Genomic DNA, 27,957 nt, shown 5'->3' with positions numbered 1-27,957 from the left:
ATATTATGTGTCATGGGCGAATCACATTGATTACATTTGTAACAAAGCGCTAAAAATTAGATTACTTACGTCGTACACTATCCAAATCTCCAACAGATACTAGGCTACTATTATATAAATCGCTAATCTGTCCTGTTCTTGATTACGCATCTGTCGTTTCGAACCTTTCCGAGCACTGTGAGATCAACAAGCTAGAAGGAATTCATAAAGAAAGATATGATCTTTATGTCACCGTTATGACCGTGACTTTTCACCATCCTCTGCATTTTTTTCCTTGAATTTTCACTTCTCTCTGTTCACGTCACGGCATAGCGTCATTAGGCTTCTTCTAGACCATCGTCAATTCTTCCGTTAGACTTTAAAAAGACAACTATAGTAACCTCGTATCTGAGTCATCGACCAGACGGCATCACAACCAAAGTACCTGACGCTGTACTTTGCACGCGCTAATATGTTTAAATTCAGCCTTTTCCCTCTTTCCAAAGAAGACTGGAGTTCCTTACCTAGGTCCATTCGCTCATGTCCATCCCGAAGTTTTGTATCTGCCATCCAGGATGTATGGTCTTAGGACATCACCCTTATCGCTGTATGGTATTCTGTCGTGTACAATTTCCCTCTGTTAGTCCGCTCCTGCTATAGCGCTTGTTGCGCTGCAGCATGTACGAATAAATAAACAAATAAATAAATAAATAAATAAATAAATAAATACATAAATAAGAAAATAAATTGTCTTGTAGAAGCCATTTTTCTCACCCACAAAGCAGAGCTTGCTTCTTCTCACAGGGAGCTTAAAACAAGCTCTTGCCCTATCCGTGAGGGAACCAACGTTCCTTAAGGAGCTTGCCTTGATCTTTATGACAGCTGCGTCACCGTATACCGCAGAGCAAAATCTGGCGTCACAAGCACCGCAAGTAAAGAAAGCTTCACCGACAAAAGACAAACTCCGTTCGGGGCGCCACGTGCAGTCGACAAGGAGGCTTGTTAGCGAAAGCGTCAGCGGGAAACGTCATCTTCGTCAGCTGCCGAGCGAGCATTAGGTTTGAGCGGGACTTACGTGGAACAGGCGGGGGTGAGTGCGGAGGTGAGGGGGGGGGGTGCAACAAACTTTGCCGATATACAAGACGGTCTGGAATTCAGGCACCCCTTGCCCTCTTTCGCAGCAGGCCACGCGAGAGCGCCATCTGGCGACAGCCAATCCGCAGCTTGAGGCCCGTTCGCTAACGACCCGTCCGGAGAAGCACGTTGAGCTTTCGCTTGCTCGGACGACAACTGCCGGTCATCCCATCTTGGTGATGCGCGTCGGTAACGAAGCCGCAGTGTCGTAATTGGGCGTTCGCACATCAATCGGAGCTGGCGCCCTGACGCGTTCCTTCGCTGGAACAAGCAGGCATCGGTCGATCCGCCATTACACTCTCAACACATTCACCTACATTACACGCTCAACGTATCGTAACGGTAGGCCGCGTCTTGTTTCCGCACACAACATGACATCAGATTGTGAATTTTCATTTGGATTAATGGTACGTAATGTATCTGCGTCAGGTGATCTTCGCATTTATGTCTGTGTGCATTTTTACATCTGTGGGCATGCCCATCCCGCACTGCATGAACGGAGATTTGATCTATCTATCTATCTATCTATCTATCTATCTATCTATCTATCTATCTATCTATCTATCTATCTATCTATCTATCTATCTATCTATCTATCTATCTATCTATCTATCTATCTATCTATCTATCTGTCTGTCTGTCTGTCTGTCTGTCTGTCTGTCTGTCTGTCTGTCTGTCTGTCTGTCTGTCTGTCTGTCTGTCTGTCTGTCTGTGTCTGTGTCTGTGTGTGTCTGTCTGTGTCTGTCTGTGTCTGTCTGTCTGTCTGTCTCTATCTACCTATCTATGTCTGTCTGTCTGTCTGTCTCTATCTACCTATCTATGTCTGTCTGTCTGTCTGTCTCTATCTACCTATCTATGTCTGTCTGTCTGTCTGTCTCTATCTACCTATCTATGTCTGTCTAATAGATTGCCAGAGGAATTACAGCATATTATTGATAACATCATCAACACCTGATATCCGGATATCCCTAGCAAATCCACTCATGGTTCCCCGCACAATACAAGCGAAAACGGTTTACGAGTATTGTGAGGGATAGCATTAGGAATATACCGTTGATGTCGGTTATGCAAGGCGTTTTGTCTAACCAAGAAAGCGATCATTTAAGTACGCAGCATGGAAGATCCGCAGATAATATGTTTGTAGGCCCATATATACTTGTGTAAGACCGAGCGCAAATTTAAGTAAAATACCACACATCGCCCACAAAAGGTGCACAGGATGGAGAGAGATGACACAGGATTGGGGGTATAGGAGGTACCTCGAAGGGGCATTTGTCCTTTCAGCGCAGGATGGGTTAGACTGATGATGGCGATTATCGAAAGAAGGACAATATACGAACCCACTGTGCCCAGGTGGGGGGTAAAAAGGAAGGAGATCCCTAATTAGTAAAAAATATCAAGGAGACACTTAGCACTATACGTGCGAGAATATAAGGGGCCACACAGGTGAGATGGAAGTTCCGCAGCTCTAAAATAGTTTCGCACTAGGTTTACGTTTTGGGCTTTATGTTTTGGCCGAACAAAGCTGCAAGGTGCAGGCCTGGTAATAATTAAACTGCGGAATCAAGAAGCTTTAGCTTTCAATTAGGCATATTTGCTGACGAGGAGGGGCATCAAAAACGAAGAACTCGGGCAGCTACATCGTCGAAGACTGATGAGATGCTGAAAGCATAGCACTAGTTCTTGGTTGTGCGCACCGTTAAAGCTGAATCAGTTTTTTAATGCTGACATCGCCATAGGCAAAATTTTAGGGGACTGAAATCTGGAAACCCTAAATGAAGCCACTTTGCTAGGCGACATATGAGAACGCTTCACGTGAAGCCATCGGCCATACCATGCTGAATACGCCGGTTCTCTCTTCTCCTGAACGCTTAGCAAAAATGAATAAAAAAGGAAACACACGCACACTTTCTTTATTTAGTTTGCAAGGATAACGGTGAAGAGTGCATTCTTGAAGCTCAAGTTCAAACTGAAAGACCGCTTATTTCAACATGCTGTCAAAAAGTCCACAAAGTTCGAAATAATACGGCATATTTTTATGCTGCTTGTGTAAGAAGACTATACTGCATCTGGCAGGCCGAGTATTCTTTTTTACAAATTCATTTCTCTTGCAAAAAAAAAAGTACTATTGATGTTCCTTGCCCGGCGTTACATCATTCAAACACGTAAAAAGAGGCTAGTTAAGCCAGGTGTTCCGGTATGACGGAGGGACAAGCTAATGGCGTTTACTATTGCGGATGTGCAACGTATAAGTGGAGTTGAAACTAGAGAGCGAGAGATAAAGAAAGAAACGAAGAAAGGGCCGGCAGCTTAACTCACTGGACGTCAGGCTGGCTACCGTGCACGTCGAAAATCAGATGAGCAATTTGTTTGTAATTCTGGGGGTTTTACGTGCCGAAACTATATAATTACGAGGCAAACTGTAGTGGAGAGAGCGCAAAGTTTATTTTCAAATCAATAAGATTTCAGCCCGACGTCTGTTTAGTGGGTCTGGGCACCCGCCGCGGACGCGGTTCCGAGACCTTGTCTCGAAGCGGCTTCCTCGGCTCGCTGGATGGCCCAGAGTTGGGCTATGAGGTTCCAGCTGAGCAGTGCGGTCTTCCAGCGCGAGCATAGGCTGGCGGTGGAAGAGACGCAGGGCTCGGCACTGTCCTACTTTTTTGTTAAGTGCTGACTACCATAACTTGTGATTAAGCGTGCAACCTCGCCACACGATGTGCATCTGTTTGTAGTGTACATGTCTGGATACATGGCATGCATGAGTCTGGGGTTTCTGTAAGAATCCATTTGTAATTGTCTGAAGTGTACTGCTTGCGTCCTGTCTAACCTAGGGTGAGAGAATGGGTATACGCGTCTTTGTAACTGGTAGGGTGTCGTGATGTCGTGGAACCTGGTCATATGATCCTCCCATGCCCAGACGTTCGCAGTACCCCGCGGGGGCTCTTCCTCCGATGAAGCTCGGTGAGTGAGGCCTCGAGCAACGCGGTGAGCCGCTTCGTCGGGGGTGCTCAATCTAGTCTGTGTCGGGATCCATAGCAAATTCCTTCCGTTATCGAAGTCGGCCTCTCCCTGGTGGGTGGGATGTCGCTGGAGTATGTGATACGCCTCTTGCGGGATTCGCCCATTTGCAAAATTGCGAATTGCCATTTGCGAATTGCAGATCACGTATGTCACTTTGGTTTGTGTAGTGATATGGCCGCCGTGTTAGGCATATGAACCCGAACGCTCGTTCTTCGCAGAGCAACGCCTAAGCCGCTTCATCACAGTGGAGGCTATGATGAATTCGAAGAAAGAATGAAAAAGCGAAAGGTGACGAAAGTCAAGAGAATTGACCCGCCAACCAGTACATGGACAACTGACGCCCTCAGCGGTGCGTTTGAGAATAACCTTTTTTTACAGTGAAGCTGTTATGGCCTACTTTCCCCACGATCATGTCCGCGTGTAGAAAAAGATCCTGATGGCAGTGCAGTGCCGGGCCAACCCGCGGCGGGGCTGCAGTTCACCATCAAGGGGCCCACAACACGGCTTCACTGGTCATCCTTCAGAGAATGAAAGGGCACTGAGTTTTTTCCTTTAATAGCTCTAATAGTTTGTTAGGGTTCAGTCTTGCTGTATTTACGGATAATGGGCTTCCAGAATTGGGACCTGAAAAAAAAAACTACCCTCCTGATCTGTAGCCACTGATTCGCGCAGCGATCCTTTCGTATGACCCGTTAAGTTATGATGGCCACGCACTGTAACACTTCGATCGTTTCAGCTATCGTAACCTGAACGAATGACAAATTCTTGTCTACTTCCTGTATTCGACGTAAGAAGTTCTTTTACTCAGAACCGTCTTTGGGTATTCCTGCGTTTCTGCGACACCAAAATGGCAGAGAACTAAAGGCGCTCGTGAGCGCTGACTAGGGCCTGGACCCCTACACTAGACTTTCTGTGCTCCGCAGCAGTGAGCGAAAGTGTGTACAGCAGAAAACGCGCAAACGGTTACTCTTCCGTACTGCTTTAATACATCATCATCATCGTAAGCATGAGAAAAACAGAAGAAATATACCTTTAATTGCAAGGAATACATCCCTGAAGAGTATAATGCTTCACACATAAGTAACACGCCATTTCCAAGCTTACGAAACCTTACGGAGCTTAACACCAACACTGGCTCCCTCGATGCACTGAATGAACTGAAGAAAGTTACAACAAAGATGTTCCGTATCTCCTATTAAATAAACAGACTAAACGAGTCGTCCCGGCTTCCCTGTCACCGTGCCTGGGATTCAAAGACACAGTGGGGAGGCCCGCTCGACAACCCGGCTGACCTTTAATGGCTCACGCGACATCTTTACCTGACAGTCCACCAGCCTCGTTCGCTCTTCATCTGCGAACTCTCCTTCACGCCTGAAGGTCCATTTCTCAACACGACACACGTGCGTGCTCATTCCCCCGTGTGTCTGCTTCCCTCCCTCCCCCCCGCCACCTTTCCCCGAGTGAAGGAAGTTTCTCGTCGAAAGTCTTCTTTGAGCCGGGGTTGGCCCCGTGACGCCTTTCTATGCCCACCTGGGTCTTGCAAATCTGCGGGTGACAACCCTGCAACGTGTCCCCAAGTGCCCAGCTCCCTTGTCTACAACGGACATCCATCACATTGTCGTCGCCGCCAGCTGGGGCTCACCACGTTAGGTGCGAGATGTTTAACAGAGGCCGAACTAAAGCGGAATTGTCTCCGGAGGACCTTACCCGTCGCATCACGGAGAATAAATTCGCCAACTGATTGTTGCAGCACACGTGCATCGCACGGCTAGGGCCGTACGCGCGTTTATACGATGCCCCGTTTGTTCTTTCTGTAGACTATATGAGCTTAGCGGAGAATTCCCCGAATAAAAAGATCTTCATATGACACTTCGGCAAAGTAATTTTGCGTCGCCAGAGCTTTTAAGTTCGCTACAAGCAAGCCCTAATGCCACTATTGTTTGCGCAGCAACGTATGCACGCAGTACATCACAGTAATCCATCTATAGCTCTGCGATGCGAGAAGCGGCAGCGAGCGGAGATATATTTTCAACACTGTGCCGTAAATCGTAGAATTTAGCGTTCGCGAAGTATTAATAATAAAAAAGAAAAGAAAGAACGGACAAGAAACGTGGAGCTTGGAGCGCGCGGTACCGAGTTGTAAATTATGACAAATTGCTCAATTCGCCTGCGCTCCACCGGCCCATTATATTCGGAGCCCGAGTCTTAAACTTCGCGTTTCGTCGCTGTATAGGTGTCGTATCGGGCCAGCAGCAGAAACTAAACGGCAAAGTCGGGGCTCTCGCCCCTCCCCCAACGAGGGGTGAAGCCTGAGAACGAAATGACTTGGCCCGACTAAGCGAGATGAATGCCGGTATGAAACCGTGAATAACGCGAAACACCCATGCGCGCGAATAAAAATTTTAAAAAGTACGCTGCGTTTTGTTAAGACCTGCGTGCCATTTCCGTATGATAAGACATCCTCAAAGTAAGCTAACCGAACGTATTATTTTTTGCTCGGCATGCGTGCTAGGGTTACCATTTCTGACTATCTATATGTCTGTGCTTACATACTTGTTCCGCTATATTTTGCTGAAAATGTCAGGAAGGAAGGAAAATTGGATAAGGAAAGGCAGGGAGGTTAACCAATTCAGCTTAACCGGTTTTGTACCCTACACATGGGAGCGGGATGGGGGGAATGAAAGATGGGGAAGGGAGAGAGAGAGAGCCTATAGCAAAGCACACACATCATCCGTTAGAGTCCATCACTCTTGCGTGGCACGTGATATCACTGTCACAGCCGCTTGTCCAATCCCGTCTCTTTCAAAAACCGAAGTAGTCCCTTCGTCGCCTTCAGCTGCGATGTCTTCTGTCGGCGGCATGTGAAAATCGTTTCGAGCGACAATGGTCTAGCGTCAAGGTGCGCTGGAACGGATGCCAGGGACTGTTGCTGAACATTATATTCAGGACAGTCGCACATAATGTGTTCCACCGTCTCCGCGCAAAGACAGGCCTTGCAGAAAGCGTTCTCGGCCATTCCAATGCGAAATGAGCCAGGTTTCGTGAAAGCCACCCCTAGCCATAAGCGATAAAGCAGAGTCGCCTCCGTTCGGCAGAGTCCAGTTGGCATACAGAGATGCATCAAAGAGGGCAGGTGGTATTGACGGTTGCTCCGGTTGGTCTGGCTGTTTGGTCTGCCCCATAGAGAGAGCGTGATCTCCTGTGCAAGCACTCGAAGTCTGCTAGCTGCGTCGGACCGTGAAAGTGGTATGGCCTCTTCCTGTCTGTCTTCAAGAGCTGCCCGAGCGGCATTATCGGCGTCTTCGTTTCCTATGGCGCCTCAGTGACTTGGCAGCCACTGAAACGTTACGTGGTGTCCTTTCTCCTGCGATGTATGGAGCAGGCATCTAATATCGAATATGAGCTGTTCGAATGGCCCGCGACGCAGAGCTGATAGTACAGATTGTAGGGCTGCCTTTGAGACGCTGAAGATTGACCATTGTCGAGGTGGCTCCCGATTCACGAAACAAAGTGCAGCGCGAAGAGCAGCTAGTTCCGCAGATGTCGATGTTGCTGGGTCGTCAGTCCTAAAGCTGATGGTAATAGCTCTTGCTGGGGGACAACCACAGCACCGGACGAACACTGGATGTTTGTGGAACCATAGGTATAAATGAGTTCACTGTCCACGTGCCTCTCGTGCAGAAGAAGCAGAGACAGATGTTTCAGCACAGGCGACGACAGTTCAGACTTTTTCCCGATTCCTGGTTCATTGAGATCGACTGTGGGGCTGATAAGAAACCAAGGGGGTATTGATGGTTTAGACGCAGCGGTGAATCCCGAGGGAATTTGGTCGTTGTACTTGACGATAGCTTTGGAGAATGATGCTTGGTGCCTATCTGAAGGTAGTGTTGCAAGGTGGTGATAGGGGTCACGTGGAAAATGTCTGATGTGCGTTCTCAGGGCTTCCACCGTAATGTGAGTTCGCATTGGATGGTCCCGAGCAATCGCAAGAGTTGCCTCTGTTGACGTGCATCTGGGAAAACCAAGGCAGACTCTGAGCGCTTGAGCGTGTGCTGCCTGCAGAACACGAATATTTTTCTTGCAGGTGTTGTTCAGTACAGGTAGACTATATCTTAAAAAACCGAGAAAGAGAGCTCTGTAGAATTTCAGCATTGCGTCTACTGACATCCCCCACGTCTTTCCTGTCAAGTATTTAAACAACTGAGAAGTTGCTGTCTGGCGCCGTTTCATGTAGGCCACGTGCGGGCTCCAACAGAGGTCTCGGTCAATAATTGCGCCAAGAAATCTGTGGGTTCTGACATAGGAAATGGCCCGCCCATTGATTGAGATGACATACGGCGTCATTGGTTTGCGAATAATTGCCACTAGTGGGCATTTTTCTGGTGATACGCTGAGACCTTGTTTACACAAGTAGTTCGCTGTCAAAGTGGCCGCTCTTTGAAGCCGCGCACGTATCTGAGGACGTGTGACTGCCGAAGTCCAGACACAGATGTCGTCAGCGTATATTGGAATGGTAGTTGACAAGTATTCAGCAAGTCCAACAAGAGCGAGGTTGAATAGCGTCGGGCTGAGAGCACCGCCTTGAGGAACGCCCCTGCTGGTATAGCGTCGCGTAGTTGGGCCATCGTCAGTTAACACATAGAATGATCTTGCAGACAGGTAACTTGCAATCCACAAGAAAACTCGACCACCTAGGCCAACCGTCGCAAGAGCGTCGAGAATGGCCTCATGTAATGCGTTATTGTATGCCCCTTTCACATCTAAGAATAAAGCTGCAAATGAACGCTTACGGGACCTTTCGTGCTGGACATATGAAACGAGATCAACTACATTGTCGATGGAAGAGCGGTCACGTCGGAAACCAGCCATGGAATTCGGATAAATCTTGTAGTGTTCAAGGTACCATTCCAGGCGGCCAAGGATCATCCGTTCCATTATCTTTCCTACACAGCTGGCCAGCGCTATTGGGCGGTAAGAGGTGAGCTCTAGTGGGGATTTGTCCTGCTTTAAGAGTGGCACCAGGCGGCTCATTTTCCATTCGCCAGGAACATTTCCCTCTGAAAATGTAAGACGTAGCGTTAAGCTTAAGGGATGGTCGGAATGAACTACGATAATTCATGAAGTATAACATTAGTGTGGTTCACGGTGTGTTGTGGTTCAAGCGTTAGTAGTAGTTTACACCGGCGCTGCACAAGGAATTAGGATGTGGCCTCATTTCGTGATTCAAAAGGTTGCCGGTTAGGCTGCCTGTGGAAAAGTGGCAAGTCCAGCGTGAACGTAATAACGAAAGTGGATGAATTTGATTTCGGAACACGTTGAGTTTACTTTTTTGTTCCGTCATACATATGCGAGACATTACTACGTAAAGCGCGAGCGGATACAGCTGAAAATTATTTGAGGAAATGAGCATTGTTAGGACGGGCAGGGGTCTGACGGGCAGGTGCTATTGCTGGTGCTCTGACGATTGAACAAATTCATTCATATTCATCAACACGTTTATGCACGCTTACGTGCCTTCCTGCCTCGCCGCCTGCTTGTCTCCGCGCGTAAATCACGCACATACACACATAACTGCAGGCATGTATGTATGCGCGTGTAAACTGACCCACCATGTTAACAACGAGGCTTTACCTCAGTGAACTAGAAAGCGACACTAACTACACCATTGATATAATCTATTAGTTAAAGCAAACTGCGGTCACGCCATTTCACATTGGAAGCCGATTTCTGAACGCGCTAGTAGTTTCCCATAAAGGTACCCTAGAAACAGCATAATCACAGCCCCAAGCCATGCAAGTCGATGGAAAAGCCACCAGGGGGAACCGCTACCCCTGTTAACCTACAAGCCGAGAATGTGCTTCGATGACACTTTACAATTTTTGTTTTATTTCTTACGAGCTACCAGATTCTGACCGGAAAGTGCCTTGCGTCTGCCTCGGGAACGGAAGTATGTAAAAAAAAACAACAACAACAAAAGACGATGTTGTCAGAGTACAGCAAAGAAAATAAATAGTCAATTCGTTAAAAAAAAAGAAAAGCTAGAATATTCTATCGAACACTTAAGATCCTCCCGTTGAGATGAAAGAACCTCCTCCCCTGTTACATACCCCCACCCCACCCGCACCATCTATTGGACGTTCCTATGAATTGCCCTTCGTACAAACGCACCAGAATATGGTGTGACAGCGCCGAGCCAAAGTGCTGCTGTTTCCCTTGATCCAAGCCTGTCAGCGCGTTTCAAAACCACCTCGCATCAAAAGCACCTTTTCTTTCACGACGGTTGGGACAAAGACCCGATCAAAGAGGCCAGACTAGCGCCTCGCTGATGAGGCACAGGAAGCAGAGATTAGAACGACAAAGAATACTTTAGCTTCGCGTTAAACTTTAGGACTTTATTTACTTTTTTTTGTCGTTGTCAACTCTGATTAAGCGCTGCTCAGCATTGCAAATTAATGATGAATGGACGGTCGACCTTCATTAAAAGCTGAGATCAAAGCAATGCAAAAAAAAAAGAAAGATGTCGAGCCTAATGAGTGCCACAAGCGAGCTACAAAAGCTGAGAAACAGGTACCTACAGTGTTGATAAAGTCCTCATTTGTGTAGCGCTAATAGAACGACCATGTAGTAGACAATCGATTATTTTTTTGTCTCTTTTTCTCGTTTTCTGCGTTTCGAGGGAAACAAAAAAACGTTGCCTACACCACATTACCAGAGACTAGAGATAAGCGTGAAATAACTCTCTTTTGGTTCCCAGCCAAACCAATAAAATATATATCACTGCCTTGTCTACGTCTAACGGGTTTAGTTGCTTTTGCTTCCACCGCTGTCAAGATTGCACCATAGATCTCGTTAGTCTACTAAACCTAACGATGAATAAGCGCATCGCTTCTGCATTCTTTGGTTCCGGTCGGCCTGCTCATCATGCCTTGAAAGCATCAGCGGCTCTTCGGAGTGCATCCCATGGAGAATAGAATAGTGGATCATGCCATAGCATCTAATATTTGAAGCTTAAACTTTAAAGCATCAAATGACGCGCTCGCGTCTACGCGAGTTCTTTTTCAGTGCTGCTTCAACCATTGTAGCTACGACGAGAACTACGAACGTCGGCTGGTGCAATGGTTCAACTTCTCCGCGGCACACATCAGTACTGCACAGAAACTTGATTCGCATCACTGTGAGAACGCACTTAAACGTAGGGTTTTTAGAAAGCAGCAACAAATTTAGCCAGACCAGTCAGAAAAATGTCATTATCGTATTGGGATGTGCGGCGTCGATATCAGTAATGAATATTCCGGATAATTTTGACAACACGTGCATGTATTCGTTTGTTTTTGTGCGCACGAAAGCGACTAATTGATTGGTGCTACGAGCTAACCAAGCCAGGTGAATAACGTTAGTTGCTGCGATGTTATTAAACACTTAATGTGCCCTAACTCCAAATAAACATAAAGAAAATCCGCACTAAGTGCCAAAAAGTTTCAAACCTGACCTCGCGCCAAGCGCCTTTTAAGTTTGCTGCTGACTTTGTCAATTGAGCCCTGCCAGAATATGCAAATTAAGCTCACTTTAGTGGCGTTAACATGCCGTTTACGTGCATCATGTGTTAGCAAATTCAGCGCACGATTATTTTAAGTTTCACTATTCTCTCCGATCTCGTCTTCTCCTCTGCATCTGCCCTATTTCTTGCAAAGCATTTGCTGCGTTTAACTATCGAATGCTCATCGCAGATAAGTATGTGTGTGCACTATCGATCTCGCTTGCCAATGTTATTTTTTCTTTTGTTTCCCGGCAGAGGCAAAATATTAGGAGAGCACAACACAGGAATCCCGAAGTTAGGAGGCGCCTAGCACTGTCGAAACCAGCATTATTTATGCGTAAGAATAGCGCAGAACTTAGTGTGGCACACTTATAGAGAAAACGCGTACCAGAAGGCTAATCAGAGGCTGGAATTCTTAGGCAAAAAAGTCGAGCAAACGATGCGAGACGCCAAGCTAACTGCCTACAAGGCTTTTATCAGACCTAACCTAAAATATTCGTAGGTCGTTTGGTGCATTCATAAGGGAAGGAAAAAAAATAATCAAGGAAGAAACTTAGAGACGCGCCGTACGCTTCATATGGTTTCGATACCGACGAACAGAACCAGTCGCGGAAATTCTGGAATCCTGTGACTTGGGACCGTTGGGAACGCGCCGGCAAGAAAAAAGAAAGATTGATATGTTTTTTTATGGTACCCAAAGGACAGCTAAGAATTGACAAAAAGGAAGTGTATGTGAGGCATCCAGCTAAACAATCGGCTCGCAATAATCACAATTATGTACGTAGTACAGCCTTAATTCGTTGGCAGTGATGTGTTTCGACATTAGTTTTTTTTTTCCGCACCTGATTGAAATGTGGAATGCGTTGCCGAGCTCCGTAGTGAATGCAGGCGATATTCGAGGATTTGAGAACTCCTTGGACCTGTGCTAGAAAGTTCTTAACGTCTACGTGCACCTAAGATGTATGATTTTCTCCTTCTTTTTACCCTCCCTGTAAATAATTTCATTAGAGGGTTGACAGTATAAATAAATAAATAAATAAATAAATAAATAGACAGTTGACTACCACTATTTAAAAAAAAGCATAAAAACAAGAGAACGTGCAAGCGGACGATTACGCTATCATCGCTTTGAGTAATCGCTTTCTTCGTCAAGAATTAACATCGGTTCTAGGTGCGCTTGTTATCTTTCCCTTTGACGCGTAAGCACTCTGCCCACTGTACAAGCTACCAACTCTCTTCAGAAAAAAGAGCAAATTGTTACAATAATAAGGTTTAAAAAACATTTCTGACGTTTACGCGCGAAACTCGCGATCTGATTGCGAGTCACGCCGTGAAGGGGTAGCCCGATTAACTTTTTTTACCACAAAATGCACTTGAACGTGCATCCAATACACAATATATTGTGAAAGTTTTTTTTTTTTCTGCGTTCCGCAAAATTCGGAATGCGGCAGCTGTGGCTGCGACCGAACCGGGAGCCTCGCTGCCGGGCATCCCAACGCCATAGCCACTCAGCTGCCGTGGCTGGCAGATTCACGTTTACAATATTCGTCGTAACATTACACGCTCCCTGCAAAGCCTATGCGGTAACTCAGCCACGTTGTAGAAGATGAAAAAAATATCATCTTTCTTCAGAGCACGCACCTACTAGGCCTCGACCGAACTGGGCTGAACAGAAAGAGTTGCAGCAAAATTGAAAGTGGAAGTCTAAACCAGCGCAAGAAATCAACAAAACAACAACCTCGGCACCTGCCAACTTGGCTGTCTTGAACCACGCACATCGTCCGTCTCGACTACGTTCCCTCCCCCCAGGCCTCCCTCCCCCTTTGCAAGTGGCACACTCCTTTCGCCGGTGACAGCGCGAACCGTTCTCGTCCCGGAGCAGGTCGCGACGAAACAGGCATTCCATGCTTTTGGCATATATATACATGCAACAGAAATGAAAGTTATGCGGGAAAGTAGCACAACACCACCTACTCGTTTCGGGGAACCGCATCATGCTTCCTTGGGAGCCACGCGTGGGGACCGAGGGCACGTTCATGGCGGCCGCAAAACGTGTCTTCCTCGCCCAAGAGGCGCCAATTGGATCGCATGCATAATTCAGATTGAAGTCGGCAGTGGGACAGGGACAATAAACGGCAAGAAGTGCAGAATGGCGCAGCTGAAACGGGACGTCAACCACATTCGTTGTGGGAAGCTGTACAGTAGTGCCTCCAGCATTATTCTTTATTCTTTATTTTTTGGGAGGCAGCGCGGTCTCGCCAAACGCTAGAATATAGGCTACTACACGTGATAGCATTGTTGGAAGTGATGTCGGACATTTCCTGGTTTGCTCTTTTCCTCTTTTGCAAATTCCGGGGAGGCAGAACGAGAAGGTAACGGCAGTAGATAGACGTAGTTTGCGGGGCAGGAGAAGTATATTGAAGGCATGCGTAATTTCCAGAAGGCTGTATGGAATCATTTCGTTTTTGTCAATGTTACGTCTGATATATGCTGGAAGAGAAAAGCATTCTTTGTGCATGCAAAAATTTCTCAACATCGCATCCCAAATTTGCTCATGACTCCAGATTTATTGCATTGCTATGTTCCGCGGAGTTAAAAGACGGACTACAATGCAATGAATGGGATTCACGTAGAATGAAACTACTGAAAACTGTATGGGGAATTTACTGATCAGCCCACTGCCTTTCCTGCATTGCTAAAGTGCATGGAAGTAAAGGTGATGTAAACATGCACTTCTTTGCCTGTTTATCAGGGTTCACATTCCTGAACAACATAGCGGTTATGGACAATGCTGAAGTTGATGACACCAGTTTAGCTCTCACTTACTCGGTTTCATCTCCATACACGAGAGTTTATGCGTTCCGTCCTGATCGGAATGCGTCTATAACGAATCGAAATGTAACTCGCTTCCGCGTGTAGAGAAATATACGTTAGGGAAAACGTGAAACAAAAATGATTGTTTCCCCACACGCAAGGCTTATATCTTTTCGGAACAAAGAAGAAAACAACACAGAAATGGAACATCTGCTAAGCCGAAGAGTGAGTGAGTGAGTGAGTGAGTGAGTGAGTGAGTGAGTGAGTGAGTGAGTGAGTGAGTGAGTGAGTGAGTGAGTGAGTGAGTGAGTGAGCGAGCGAGCGAGCGAGCGAGCGAGCGAGCGATTTATTTTCTAAGAAACACTGTTATAGAAGTCATTGGTAGAAAGTGACACAGACAGAGCATTAAGAAAAGATAGCCTAGGGTGCTGTGCAGGAAAGCCTGAGTTTGGCAAAGTTCGGAATCTCGGCTAGCTCTGGCGACGCCTCCAGACTAACAAGCTAATAGTATCAAGATATAAAGTTCAACCTTTGGCACGCCTCCAGTTTCGTTGGCTTGTCTAGATTCACCATTGCGTTATCATCATTTGGGCGTTACTTCGTGGGCGGCCGAAAAAGAAGGCACACGTGGTCAAACCATCGGTGCCTTCTTTGATTTGTTTATTGTTCCACTCAGCACATTACCTGTAAGTAAATTATTAAAACATATACTATACGTAATATTTTTACTGCGAACTTTATGGCAGTTTATAAGCATTTCAAGATCCCCAAGATGTGTACTGAATAAAGGTCGGATGAATTGGTAATTTATTACATATTGCGTTGTACCACGAGGCAACGATAGATAGACAGATGGTGTGCCATCTTGTACGCGTTCCAAAATAGAACGGAGGCGGTTCGTTCTTTACGTCACGAAATAGGCGGTATGTTCCGTTCTGTTCGTCCGATAGCAGACGACACGGAATGATTGACAGCAGATATCACGTCACAATTGACGTCGTGGCGTTCGGCACGGTTCAAATTGAGGAATCGTATTTGGCTCGGTGGAACGAACCGCCTCCGTTCTATTTTGGAACGCGTACAAGATCGCACCCATGATGTCCGAAAGATGATGTCCGCCTGTGATGGGCCCCAGAAATGCTTGGCTGGCGGCTTGCACCGAGTGTGTAGATAGATAGAGGGGTAGTCGCGGCACTGTGATATCGCGTTGAGAACAAAAAGTTCGGCAGGATGTTACACTCCTGTAACACGTGAATGCGAAAGCCGGTTGCACACCTGGCAATGTGCCTTCACGCATCGTCGCGTAGCTGCTTTCGCAGTTCGGTTTCTTCGGCTCGTTTTCGACGCTTAGCTGTGGCTTCGCGCGCTCTTATAGCGGGGTCAGAATTGCGCCAACGACGTTTGTCTGCGACTTTACGTTGCATCCACTCAGCAGAAGATTGCAACGTCTGCTGTTCTGTATGTTGCCTGGGTGATTTCAATGAATGTATGCATTGTTCGCTTCACTTTGCTCAGCGCTTGTAGCCTTAGCCTTACGGGGGTATTAGTCATTAAGGAGGTCGCGTGTTTTTTTTTTTTTTTTTTTTGTACAGCTAGACTAGACGCCGCAATTCTGTACGTTGAATGCGTGATGCCGATGAATGTATGCACTGTACGCTTCACTTTTCTGAGTGCTTGTAGCCTCTGCAATACGAGAGGGATGAGCCATTGTTTTCTTTTTGTTTGCTGAGGGTGGCATGAGCCATTGCTGATTATGACAGTTTTTATACCATTGAACCGGATGGCGCGTTTTCTCTTTCTTTTCAATGCCATCGGGGGTATGAGCCACTTCAGGCTCTCACCATAATAAGCGCTGCTGGCGCGTAACGTTGGCCAGTCTTGTGTTTCTATTTCTTTTTCTTTTTTTAAAGGCGGAAGGGGCGTGCACTCGTGTTGGCATACGTGGCCTTGTCTCGTCATTTTAATGCCTGCTGGTATCACGCGTCACCGCCTTCTTTCTTTACTGATGGCCGTCGAACAAAGTTTGGCGAGCGAGAAAATTGCGACATCTTGCACAGCATGACCTATAGTGAGATTATGTACGTAGCTGGTCAGAGGCTACCACAAAACGAAATGAGAGAATTCCTGGAACATTTGAAGAAAGATAAATTAAAAATTAAAATTCAATTAGGGGGTTTTCACGTGCCAAAACCAAGTTCTGATTATGAGGCACGCCGTAGTGGAGGACTCCGGAAATTTCGACAACCTGGGGTTCTTTAACGCATACCTAAATCTAAGTACACGGGTGTTTTCGCATTTTGCCCCCATCGAAATGCGGCCGCTGTAGCGGGGATTCGATTCCGCGACCTCGTGCTCAGCAGCCCAGCACTAGAGCCACTGAGCAACCACGGCAGGCGAGAAAAATAAATAAATAAATAAATAAATAAATAAATAAATAAATAAATAAAAGGAATGTTCTGGTCCTGGGAGAGGGCGCAGTATTAAGTTTGTCGTCATCATCGTCATGATGTTTTCTTTTAAGCAGGTATAAAAGGAATCTGTCGCAGATTGACTTACGCTTGAAGTCCCCTTTGGAAGATATATATATTTTTTAATGTAAGCCTCAGTTATATAGCAAGCATTTCGACATTTCCGAAAACAAAAAAGATACTATGGATGAATGCTTGAACTGAAAAGTGCTAGATATAACGTGAGTCAAATGAATGGGGGAAGACCAAGCATACTCGGTCATATACCAATGTTCGTACGCTTAATAAAGTGACTTGGTTTCTTACCGCGGCATGCAACTGAATTGAGAGAAAATATATAGAAGCATAAGAAAGTGAAAAATGGTTTTTTTTTTGTTATAAGCATAATTTTTTCTCGGTAAAATCTGCTAAACACATGGTCGCACAGTTTTGCAACTCTGACGTATTTTCTGCTCGATATAACGTTTTTTTTTTCATTGATTTCGGAGGTATGAATGAGGCTTTTAGCGGATGTTGTCTTAACAAATTCTACATGAAAATTTTTCAGCGTATCTTTTATCAAATTCTCGAAAGTATTTACAGCAGTCTAGAGGATCTGGGAAATTGTTTTTGAGGAATGGCAGCAGCAAATTGGAAGCACCTGTCTCAGATGCTACAGATTTGCAGGGCAGGGACCAATTATTCTCGTATAACTGGTTCATTTTCAGCTGATCCGTGTCGTACCACCGATCATTCATGGTTTACCGAAACCCAGCCAACAGAATTGGTTTCGATGTAAGGTGTCTGAAATTAGAAGGATTCCGCATTTAGAGAGTCACTACCATAATAATTGACACTCGCAACCTTTGATAATGCGTCGATCTGTAACATACTTATTTGTCTTTCTCAAATAAATGCTTCAAAACGGACTTTTTAGAAGTCTCGCAAGAGATTCGCAGTAAAGCTTAGAGAATTTCCAATCCCGATACCATGGAACGAAAACCATATGGTTGTTGCTGCAGGTCAGGGTTCGCATTCGGAAAACTTTCTTACGCAAGAATTGTTCGTAAGGAACAATGTACATCCAATCCTAATGTTAGGCATATATTTAACACACGTGGCCAGCCAAGGACAACTAGATCTTACGGACAACACTCTTTTTGAGTTTCACCCGTAAATTTGACGTTCTTCACTTATTTATTCACATTCGTGTCGTTAAGTACGCAATACTCTCGCTAATTCAGAGTCGTCACTAACAAAGGTAGAGTCATCTGGACAAAAATCTGCAAGAGGAACCAGGTGACAGATATTAGAGCGGAACGTCTAGCGGTCGAGGCATGCTTTCATACGGAATAACAGTAGGAAAAGGTCGCTAATGTTAAACAGAATTTCTCTTCTGTGTTAACAAATACAAGAACACGTACTATTAGTGAACGGGTAATTGATAAAAGAGGTAAAAAAGCACCTGACAGTGCGGAAGACAGTTCCGCTGCCGAAATAAGCGGTGTACAAATACAACGTCTATATACGTGTCAAAGAGAACTGCGTAATAAAAACAAACAACATTGAATGAAGCGCTCCGCGGAAAACGGTGAGACTTGCGATACAAGGAGGATAATTTGAGTCTGTCAGCGGAGGAGGCTAGAAAAAAAAACCTCGCGGTCAGAACGACGACATCTTAAAAGCAAGGCGCCTAGGAAGCGAAACGTCTCTTACACCCGAAGAAAGTCGCACACACGAAACATAGAGGGGAAATAATAAGGTACAGCGCACGAAATAGGAGGCCATAAAAGCAAGCGAAACGTGGCCAAAACGTTGGCCCGCTCGGCAAGGAAAACGGACAGTTGGAGGATTGGGAGTGGGGCCGCCGGGGGGAGGAAGGGTAGGTGGACAGGGCAAAGTGGTAAGCGGGGCGGGATGAAATAGATTGCAATCATCTGTCAGGAGGAACGGCTCGACCAGGCCTTCGATTAAGAGAGCCGTGGCGGTGGTGGCGGTGGGGACTGCTCCGTCCGTGACCATTTGTCGGTCGGCAGATTGGACAACGTTGCGGCCAGAGCACTGGGTGGGGGGGGAGGGGGGGGGGGCGCTGTTTGACTCTTGCACACGGACAGCTTTTGTCTTTGCCTCCACTGCTGCTGCTGCTGCTGCCACAGTAGCAATAAGAGTAGCTGGCTTCGCTGGTGGCTTTGACGAACAACCGAGGACGACGCGGCGAAGTGGCTTTCGCTCGGCAAACGCACACCCGAAGCTTGATCGCGTTTCGGCCGTTGGTGACACTTGACCGCGAGAATTGATTTTTGTGTAGCTTCGGCAGACCGCGGGCCCGCTGTTATTGTTTAATATCCCCGGCTTTCGCTTGCACGCCCGTCTGTGTATCGTGGCGCACGGCTCATGATCATTCTTTCAAGTCGAATCAATTTGTTTTTTTCTTTCGCGTTCGTTTCCCTTGTTTCTGCGACAGCTGATAAAGCTAGTCGAACTTGCAGAGGTCTGCTTCGTGTGCCTTGAAGTCTATCAGGAACGAAATTTCTCGGTGGAAGAATTCCTTTGATGGGAAGGTTCTATTACACCACGATAAAGCGCATTACTGACGGGATTTGGACTAAGAAACCAGCACGGTACTCGGGAGACGAACACGGTACTCGAGTAAAACATGGCGCGACATGTAAGTGCCGTGTTGCTTGTTTTACATGTTTCTTCGTCAAATTCCAGTCAGTAACACGCGCTTTAGCAGGTTACGACTTCATTACCCACTTTTCTACGTTCGCACCCGCTAAATAGTCGTTTTCTTTTGCACAGCTGCTTGGTATCGATATGTGTAAGTGGGATGAAGACTGGGAGAACGCGGGTTGCATATCACAGGCAGGAAGTTTACCATTAAAGTTACCCTTTCTTTTTTCTTTTTTTAAGGAATATCTATATCCTCCAGAGCTGTCACCCGCGTGAAAGCGCCTTTCTCGCCGCCACATTGAATACTAAGATAGGTGTAAATCTCCTCGTCCTAGAAACCTGCGGCCGATGACGCCTCAAACACACAACTCGCTGAGGAGTGTAGCCATGTTCCTAGTTATTGGCCGAAATTAGGTTGTTTCAGTGCAAGTGTTCTTGCATTTGAGAGCATAAGTATGCAGAACAGGGATAATCACTACACCTTTATTGACCTTAGTACTGACCTAAATGCGCGTATTTATTTCGTTGCATATAGCTCTTCAATTGCACACATTCTTCTATCGAAGTCCCTGTTTCGTCTTCTTAGGAGACGTTTGACATAATGGTCACTTTATTTCCAGCGTGTATGCTCGAAGTCACCTTCGTTTGGGTTACACAGCAACAGCCTGTGTAACAGAATTTTCTATAAATATAGGGAAATGGGGAAAAGACCAGGTTTGTCATTATATAGATTCTAGACTGTTGATTTAGCACTTGTTCGGGCATTCGTTACGGAAAATATGGAAACAATATTCTAACCCTGCACTCTGATGAACTTAATGCATTTCAGTCTCGATAGCTTGTATATTTCCCATTCGGCGGTAAAACATCACTAGAGGTTATCGAGGCTATGCCTAGACGACGACATCAACGCTTACTTTTTCATGAAGGGCTTGAAACATGAAGGAAGGGAAAAAAAGTCGCAGTTTCGCCCGAAAGGCGAAGCATCGATTGCGTGAGCAAATTAGTAGCCAGCTATACGGCTATACAACTATTTATATAGTAGTTTTTTTTCAGTCGGGTAAACTCAGAAACATTCGCTTAATAACTCTATTGACAAGCGTGGTGTCAGCGGGCACAAGCAAACGTTAACCCATCACGCTCGATAAACGCGGACACTTGCTGTAAGCAAGTGCGCCAGCAGCAGAGAGAGAGAGACAGAGAGAGAGAGAGAGACAGAGGTAAGGAAAATGTAGGGGTTTAACCACAGGGGAAGATCCGGTTTGCTACCCTACGCTGGGGAGAGAAGGGAGAGGGAGGTAAAGTGATAACAAAGTAGAGATAAAGAAAGAAAGCAGCATAGGCATACAATCGCAGTCGGTCACTGTCGCCGCACACTGTTGCCGCACAGCCCAGTAGCACTAGCCGCACTATGAACATCTGTTCCGGCTACAGCCGCTTGTCCAATTCTGTTACCTTTAAAAACTGCAACAGTTCCCTCGTCGCCCTCCGCGGCGATGGCTTGTGATGTCGGCATTTTAAAATAAGTTCCTCTGTTAGAGGTCTTCGGTCAAAGGGCGCTATCGCGATTGCGAGCGATCGTCTCTGTAAACCATAGCGAGGACAGTCACAGAAAAGGTGTTGAAGAGTCTCCTCGTTAGCACAGTTATCACAGGAGGCGTCGTCGGGCCATCCGACTTGGAAAGCAGAAGACTTTGTGAAGGCCACCCCAAGCCATATTCAACAAAGCAGGGTAGCTTCGCGAGTGCAGAGTCCAGCTGGAATGCAAAGGCGTAGAGAGGAGTCTAGGTTGTGCAGCCGGTTGTTTTGAAAACTTCTTGCGTTCATCAAGGAGTACCTGGTATTACGGCAGAGCATTCGTAATTTTCTAGCGGCATCTGTCCTTGATAATGGTATCGGCTCCTCTTCGTCGTCTTGAAGAGCCGACCGAGCAGCGTTATCGGCGTGTTCGTTCTCTATGACGCCGCAGTGACTCTTGGAAGAAACTGAAATGTCCCGTGGTGTCCTTTCTCAGTCAAGGTATGCATTAATTCTCTAATTTCGAATGCCAGTTGTTCGTGTGGTCCACGCCGCAGGGCTGATAGCAAAGACTGCAGTGCTGCCTTCGAGTCACTGAATGTTGACCATCTTCGAGGTTGTTCTTGGCTGACGAGACGAAGTGCCGCGCAAAGAGCGGCAAGTTCCGCAGCCATCGATGTCGTTGGGTGACATGTCTTGAAACTGATAGTGGTGGCTTTCGCTGGGAAAATCGTGGCTCCAGAGGAAGACTGGAGAGTTGCCGATCCATCAGCATAGATATGTACGTGATCGGCGTACCTTTCGTGAAAAAAGAGCCGAGTTAATTGTTTAGGAGCAGGTGATGACAGGTCAGATTTTTTCCTGATTCCGGTACCGTGAGGTGCACTGCAGGTCGAGCCAAACGCCATGGAGGAATCGATAGCTTAGTTGCAGGGGTGAAGCTTGATGGAAGCCAGGTGTAATAATCCGAAATCGTAGTACAAAATGATGCCTGCGGCCTTTCTGACGATAGTGTTGCCAGATGGTGGGAACAGGCACGGACAAAGTGCCTAATATGCACTCTCTACACTTCCACCGCAATGTGTGTTTGTATGGGTTGGTCCCGGGCGATCGCAATAGTCGCTACTGTCGATGTGCATTTTGGCAAACCAAGACAAATCCTCAGAGCCCGAGCTTGAATAGCCTGTAGAGCAGGAAGATTTCTCTGGCAAGTGTTGATCAGTACAGGCAAACTATCTCAAGAAGCCCAGAAAAAGAGCCCTGTACAATTCCAACCTTCGAGCTGTCTATCGCTTCAACGCAAGAGCGGGGAGAACACAGCGTGCAGAAAAGTATGAGCCCTCTGCACATCCCTTTCAAGACACGGCGCATGCGACAGCGCGCGGCCTCATGAAGTAGCCACTTGGTGGAATCGAAGCCACCCTCCCCCCCACCCCTCTTTCCCGAGCCGTCTACCCGAGACTGTGTGGCTCAGCGCAAAGCAGGACAGGGACACAGGAAAAAACGAGGACAAGCGCTTCCTGCCCCTTGTCCCGCTTCGCGCTGTAGCACCCACTCGCACGGGAAACCAACTCGTCCAAAGCACCACCCTTCTGCCTACCCCATTTCCTCCATAAGTAACCCAGGAGATTGTGTCGCGATCGGCAGTTCTCGTTGCGCCATGTCAAGAAACACGCAGTTGCTGCCAGAGAACAACGCCGGCACCCCTCCCTCCCTCCCTACGATCCCCTCCCGGCCTTTCGCGCGACGGAAGACGGTGCGTTTGCTCTCCGCTGTTCTCCTTCGCGCGCGCCAGATTGAGCCGTGATCGTCGGCTTCCCTCGCGTGCTTTCACTCACCCATGCAGCATACGACGCGCGGCGACCGTGTTATCGCCCTTGGCCTGTATACGGAACATCACGGCGACGGCAAGAATGCGCCTGGAATGTATATAATTGATATCGCAATAAAAATTGAGGAGAGAACCCGCCCACTCCGCGCGCTAGGGGAAAAGCGTGCAGGAAGCCGCGCGAGATTTTTCGCTGTAGCGGCCATGTTGTCGGGGCACAATGGCGGTTTTGTTATAGTGGCCTGCGCTCACGTGTGTGCTGCTCCGTAGGTTTCGCATGCTGGCACAGGCGTGGCGTTTGCTAAATTGCAATAGTTTACCTGTTTTGTACCCGCCGTGGTTGCTCAGTGGCTATGGTGTTGGGCTGCTGAGCACGAGGTCGCGGGATCGAATCCCGGCTATGGCGGCCGCATTTCGGTGGGGGCGAAATGCGAAAACACCCGTGTACTTAGAATTAGGTGCACGTTAAAGAGCCCCAGGTGGTCGAAATTTCCGGAGTCCTTCACTACGGCGTGCCTCATAATCAGAAAGTGGTGGCACGTAAAACCCCATAATTTATTTTTTTTTTCTGTTTTGTTACGCTGTGTTAGCTAGACCGTGCTCTCTCAGCTGTTGTTGTGGCCAGGTGGAACTGGAAGAAGTAAAAAAGCGTGAAACAAGCGCGCATGCAACGCCATGTACCATGTGCCATGCCACGGATGAAGGACGATCTGGGAATATACTTGCCGCCTTCCGCGAATTCATGCTAACGTGTCATCACAGACTGAAACCGCGGTGCTTCAGAATATGCACGATAAACGCATTGCAGGTCAGTGACGGCTCTGTAGTCCTTCCGATTTTGACAGCGCAGGATGCACTTGCGGCACACAAAGTAGCCGTGTGGAAGGTTGGGAAAGAAGCTGCTGCTGTGGCGCCGGATGCGGGGATGCGGTGCAAGAGAGAGCAATTTTGGCTCACAGAAGAATGTATGCCTGCGCGCAAATCAAACGGCTGGTGGTCGCACGTAGGCCCGGTCAACGGGCTAGCAACAGGCATGCCAAGCTAATTTTCGGCACTGCGCGGAGGTTACCACCGAAGTCTGTGCCCGTAGAGCTTCACTTACCGTGAGAACAATACACTTCAGGCTGCAGCCAGTGTATTACTTAAACACGTAACGACGTTCCCCTCTGCTGGCCTTTTCGTCGGTGTGCTGCGTCTCGTCACGTGTCTGCGGTGCGCGACCCGAAACTTGTTCAATAAAATCAAAATGGTTCCTATAAAGCCATGACGAGAACGCTTGTTTGTTCTCGTGAATTGCAGATGGGCTACACATAGGTAGCGATGTGCGTTAAGTTGTGCTGCCGGTCATTCCATGTGTATATCTTTGCAGTACTGTGAGAATGCGCCGATATATTTTCAGAAAAGCCAGCTGCACCAGTAGAGGGTGACCGCCAGTGTGACCGGCTTCACTGTATAACTTGCGATGTTGGCTATTAACTCCCTTAAGCGCTGGGATGGAATACACGGCCCGGATGACTTCCCGAACGAAATGTGTTGGTCGAATCACTGAGGCGCGTACATCCGCGCAGCCCGGTGCGGTTGTGCTTCGAATGCAGGAAATGCAAACCAGAGAGGAGAATCTGCCCAGGCAAGATGGCGGAGTAACGCAAACTTCTGGCCTCACTGTGCTTCACAAAGAGGGACGTCAGGGCTCCTCTCCTTAGTTTTTCCTTCCTCCGTGGGTTCAAGCTTGCGAGTTGGCTTCACGGAACGGGCTTCACATAGCATTTCAGTCTCTCCTTATAGCGTTCTGTTATTGATGTGAATGTTATTGCCAACGCGTGCTGCAAGAAAATGAAGGTTTGACTTTCTCGTCGACGCTTTGTCATATCACATCATGCGTTCCTCGCAGCCAATATCTGGAATAAGCTGCATCAGCGCCATCGTCGGCGCCATCTGGTTGATCCACTGCTTCTATTCTGAGCGACACACAATAGCTGGTGAAGCCTAGCATTTCAAGCCTCTTTCAATATTGTATTCACCGTAATGATTGTACTGGCATCCTGGACTGCGAGCAGTGCATCGTACTAGACACGATGAAAATCTTTCAAACAATGAAAGTAAAAGTGTTGAATAAATGTGAATGACAACCAGCACGCACACAGGCACGAATGCACGCACGCACGCACGCACGCACGCAAGCATAAGGTGGTGTCAGTGAGGGCATCTCATGTGTGGAATCAATAAGTCACGACTTAAAACATGTCCAAATACTGTCGGCTGACAGGTTACCTCCGCCATTGTTGCTTAGGGGCTTCAGTGTTGCGCTGCTAAGCATAGGGGTCGGGGGAAATAATCCCGGCGGCGGCGGCCGCATTTCGATGGGGGCGAAGTGCTAAAACACCTATGCGCTTAGATTTAGGTACACGTTAAAGAACTCCAGCTGGTCAAAACTAATCCGGAGTGTCCAACTACGGCGTGCCTCATAATCAGATTGTAGTTTCGGCGCGTAAAACCCCATAATTAAATTTTTACTATGCATGCGCATAACTTTTCCCTGCTCGTGGATAACCTTTGCCTTATCATAATCGCTATGAACGGTATTTCCTCTCTGGCTGTTGTTCCTTCGAGATCAGGCTGCCTTACAGGTGACACACTTTGATGCACCACGAGATGAGACAGACGGAAAGCCCTGTGATGTTTGTACGAGCCCAATCTAAAGATCAGGTAGATATAACTTGACGTTTGCTGTCCGTTCCACTTAGACCAGCGCACGCGTCACGGCGGGGTATGCAAACACGGCTCCTAAGCAGGAACGCTCGTGTGTGTATGTGTATGTGTGTGTGTAAACAACGCTAATGAAAACAGTGGAACGCTGCCCTAGCTTCGGCAGAGTGGAGCGTTCCGGTGCTGCCACTGGGCAACGTTTCTTTTTTTTTTTTTTTTGCCGCCAAGCGCTTTGCGCATCTCTGGAGATCTTCTAATTCTCCAAACGTCTACCGCGCATGCGCTGTCGATACCAGGACAGCACAAAGGTGGCGCGAACGCGCTTTGCGCATCTGTACAATCGGTATCGTAGTAATAACTACCTCTGCACTCAGTTAAGAAAGAAGAACCAATGCTCTTTCGTCGCTGTTATCAAGTAATATTTCATGTCTGACACGCTGTGATCAATTAAAGCATAGTTATTTTGGGGTTTCTGAAATCCTAAACAACACTGATGCTTGAAGGGCATGTGTATAGAGCGCATGTGTGAAGCATGCAGTTAACCGTATTTATAACTTTTTGCTAGTATAGTGCTTGTAAATGTTTTCCTCCGGTGATCGTTTTGAGCAAGAGACTCCTTGACTCCTGATAAGTTCATTCAGATGCGCTTACCTTCGGCTTTCTTGAGGTTCAGCACCGACGCAAGCATCCACAGCCACCAGGCCACGGTGGCTTGTCTTGACGACGCCATCATGTGATGGTCAATCCAGAATTCCCTTTATGAGATATCCGTAACGGCGTTATCCGGAAGAGACGCTTGTGTGGACAAATTACCCGGTGTTATCAATATCTCAAATCACGAGTCCGTCCCAGTTACGTCTCTCTCAGTCAGTTGGCTGTACTTCGTGAACATGATTTTCCTGAGATCTTCGCAGACGATGCAGTTTCACAGGCCTTAAAACAACGTCTGCCAAAATAGAAGCGACAGTCCTCGTTCTCACGCGTTGTACACTGTATGCAGGAGGGAGGATAATAATCCGGTGCTTGAACGGTGATACACAAGTGCACTCAGACCGAACGCCGAATGCTTGTCCCAAAAACTACCCGTCACTGGCAGACGTTGAAGAGATGATGATGTTAAGCCACAAGAACTCTTCAAACATGCTAGCACTAATTTTCAAGCTGCAAGCGGTGTAAATGAGTGATGCGACCCGCTTGCGCAACATTTAATCATGCTGCAAGCACGACTACTTGTAATGCGGCGGACGTGCGACTCTGGTTCCGTGCAGGATTCGGGTGAGGCCAACCACATCAGGAAGGTATGACACGTATATCTAAGTGCTTCTGACTGTTTCGCATGGAGATTCCGAAGGAATAATGGCAGAAGATGACTCCGTAGCGCTGGAGAAGCCCTGTGCGTCTGACCCGAGTGTTCACACACTGTCACTGTTTCGCACACTATGCCCTGAGCACAGATCCTGCGAAGGTGGGAAGCCGGCACTCAACACCTTGATGTGTGTACGACTGTCTTGGTTAAGCATAATAGGAGCGCCATAATACAATCAAACATTTACGCACATTGGTGACGCGAGCTGCTTGAGACGGGGTATGTGGACAGGTTATAGGAAAACATATAACCTGGTAGGCAGCCCTAAAATAATCTGTTGACAGACGTTCCTCGGTCACATACACTCACACACAATGCCCACTGAAATACAGAAGGAGCAGAAAGATGATGTCCGCACTAGAAATGCGGCGCGTCTGATGGCGAACGTGGCAAGATGTCTGAAACTGAGCTGAAGCCAAGCACCATCACTCAGAGCACCAGCTGAAGCTCCGGCGACCTCACCTCACTAATCACCCGTTTCTTGAAAGGAGGAAAAATTCGCCTATGACGTCCAATTTGGATCGGGTGACTTGGACGCAGGTGGTTTGGGAACAGACAACGAGTGAGAACTCTAGGCTTTGGTCTGTCGCCGATTCACTTATCCTTTGCGCAGCGCTGACGGGTTAAGACATCACTAAGTTCCACGCACAAGCTGCAGCAAGTGAAGACGACGGCGACGAGCAGACGACAAACCGTCGGCAGACGACACGGCGCGCCGGTTCACGTGGAAGCCAGTGCACAGCGGGAACGCGAGTGTCGTTCCTTCGCCCGAGCTAGGGAAGATTGAGCGGGAGGTTGAGGGAATCCGGGAGAGAGAGCAATGAGGGGGAAGGAGAGCGGAGACGTGCGCGTGCGCACTCCTGGAGAAAACCGATGAGCGAGCGATGGGCGTAGAGCAGCCGACAGGGGAGAGCGATGAGGGACGTTCGCCCAG

General features: G+C 47.4%; 1 protein-coding gene across 1 annotated transcript in view; it reads right to left on the bottom strand.

Annotated features, from left to right (window-relative positions):
• LOC129383877 (cadherin-6-like) overlaps positions 1-27,752 on the bottom strand; it is a 203,938-nt gene extending 176,186 nt beyond the window's left edge. Inside the window, exon 1 of the mRNA XM_055068844.2 lies at positions 26,309-27,752. Within this exon, the coding sequence (XP_054924819.2) occupies positions 26,309-26,390 (82 nt within the window). The 5' untranslated portion in view covers positions 26,391-27,752. The remainder of the gene's footprint in view (positions 1-26,308) is intronic.
• Between the last annotated feature and the right edge of the window lie 205 nt (positions 27,753-27,957).

This window comes from Dermacentor andersoni, chromosome 9, assembly GCF_023375885.2.
Source record: "Dermacentor andersoni chromosome 9, qqDerAnde1_hic_scaffold, whole genome shotgun sequence".
NCBI classification, from domain to species: domain Eukaryota; kingdom Metazoa; phylum Arthropoda; class Arachnida; order Ixodida; family Ixodidae; genus Dermacentor; species Dermacentor andersoni.
The sequence above is the reverse complement of the archived record's forward strand: the minus strand, read 5'-3'. Positions and strand labels throughout refer to the sequence as shown.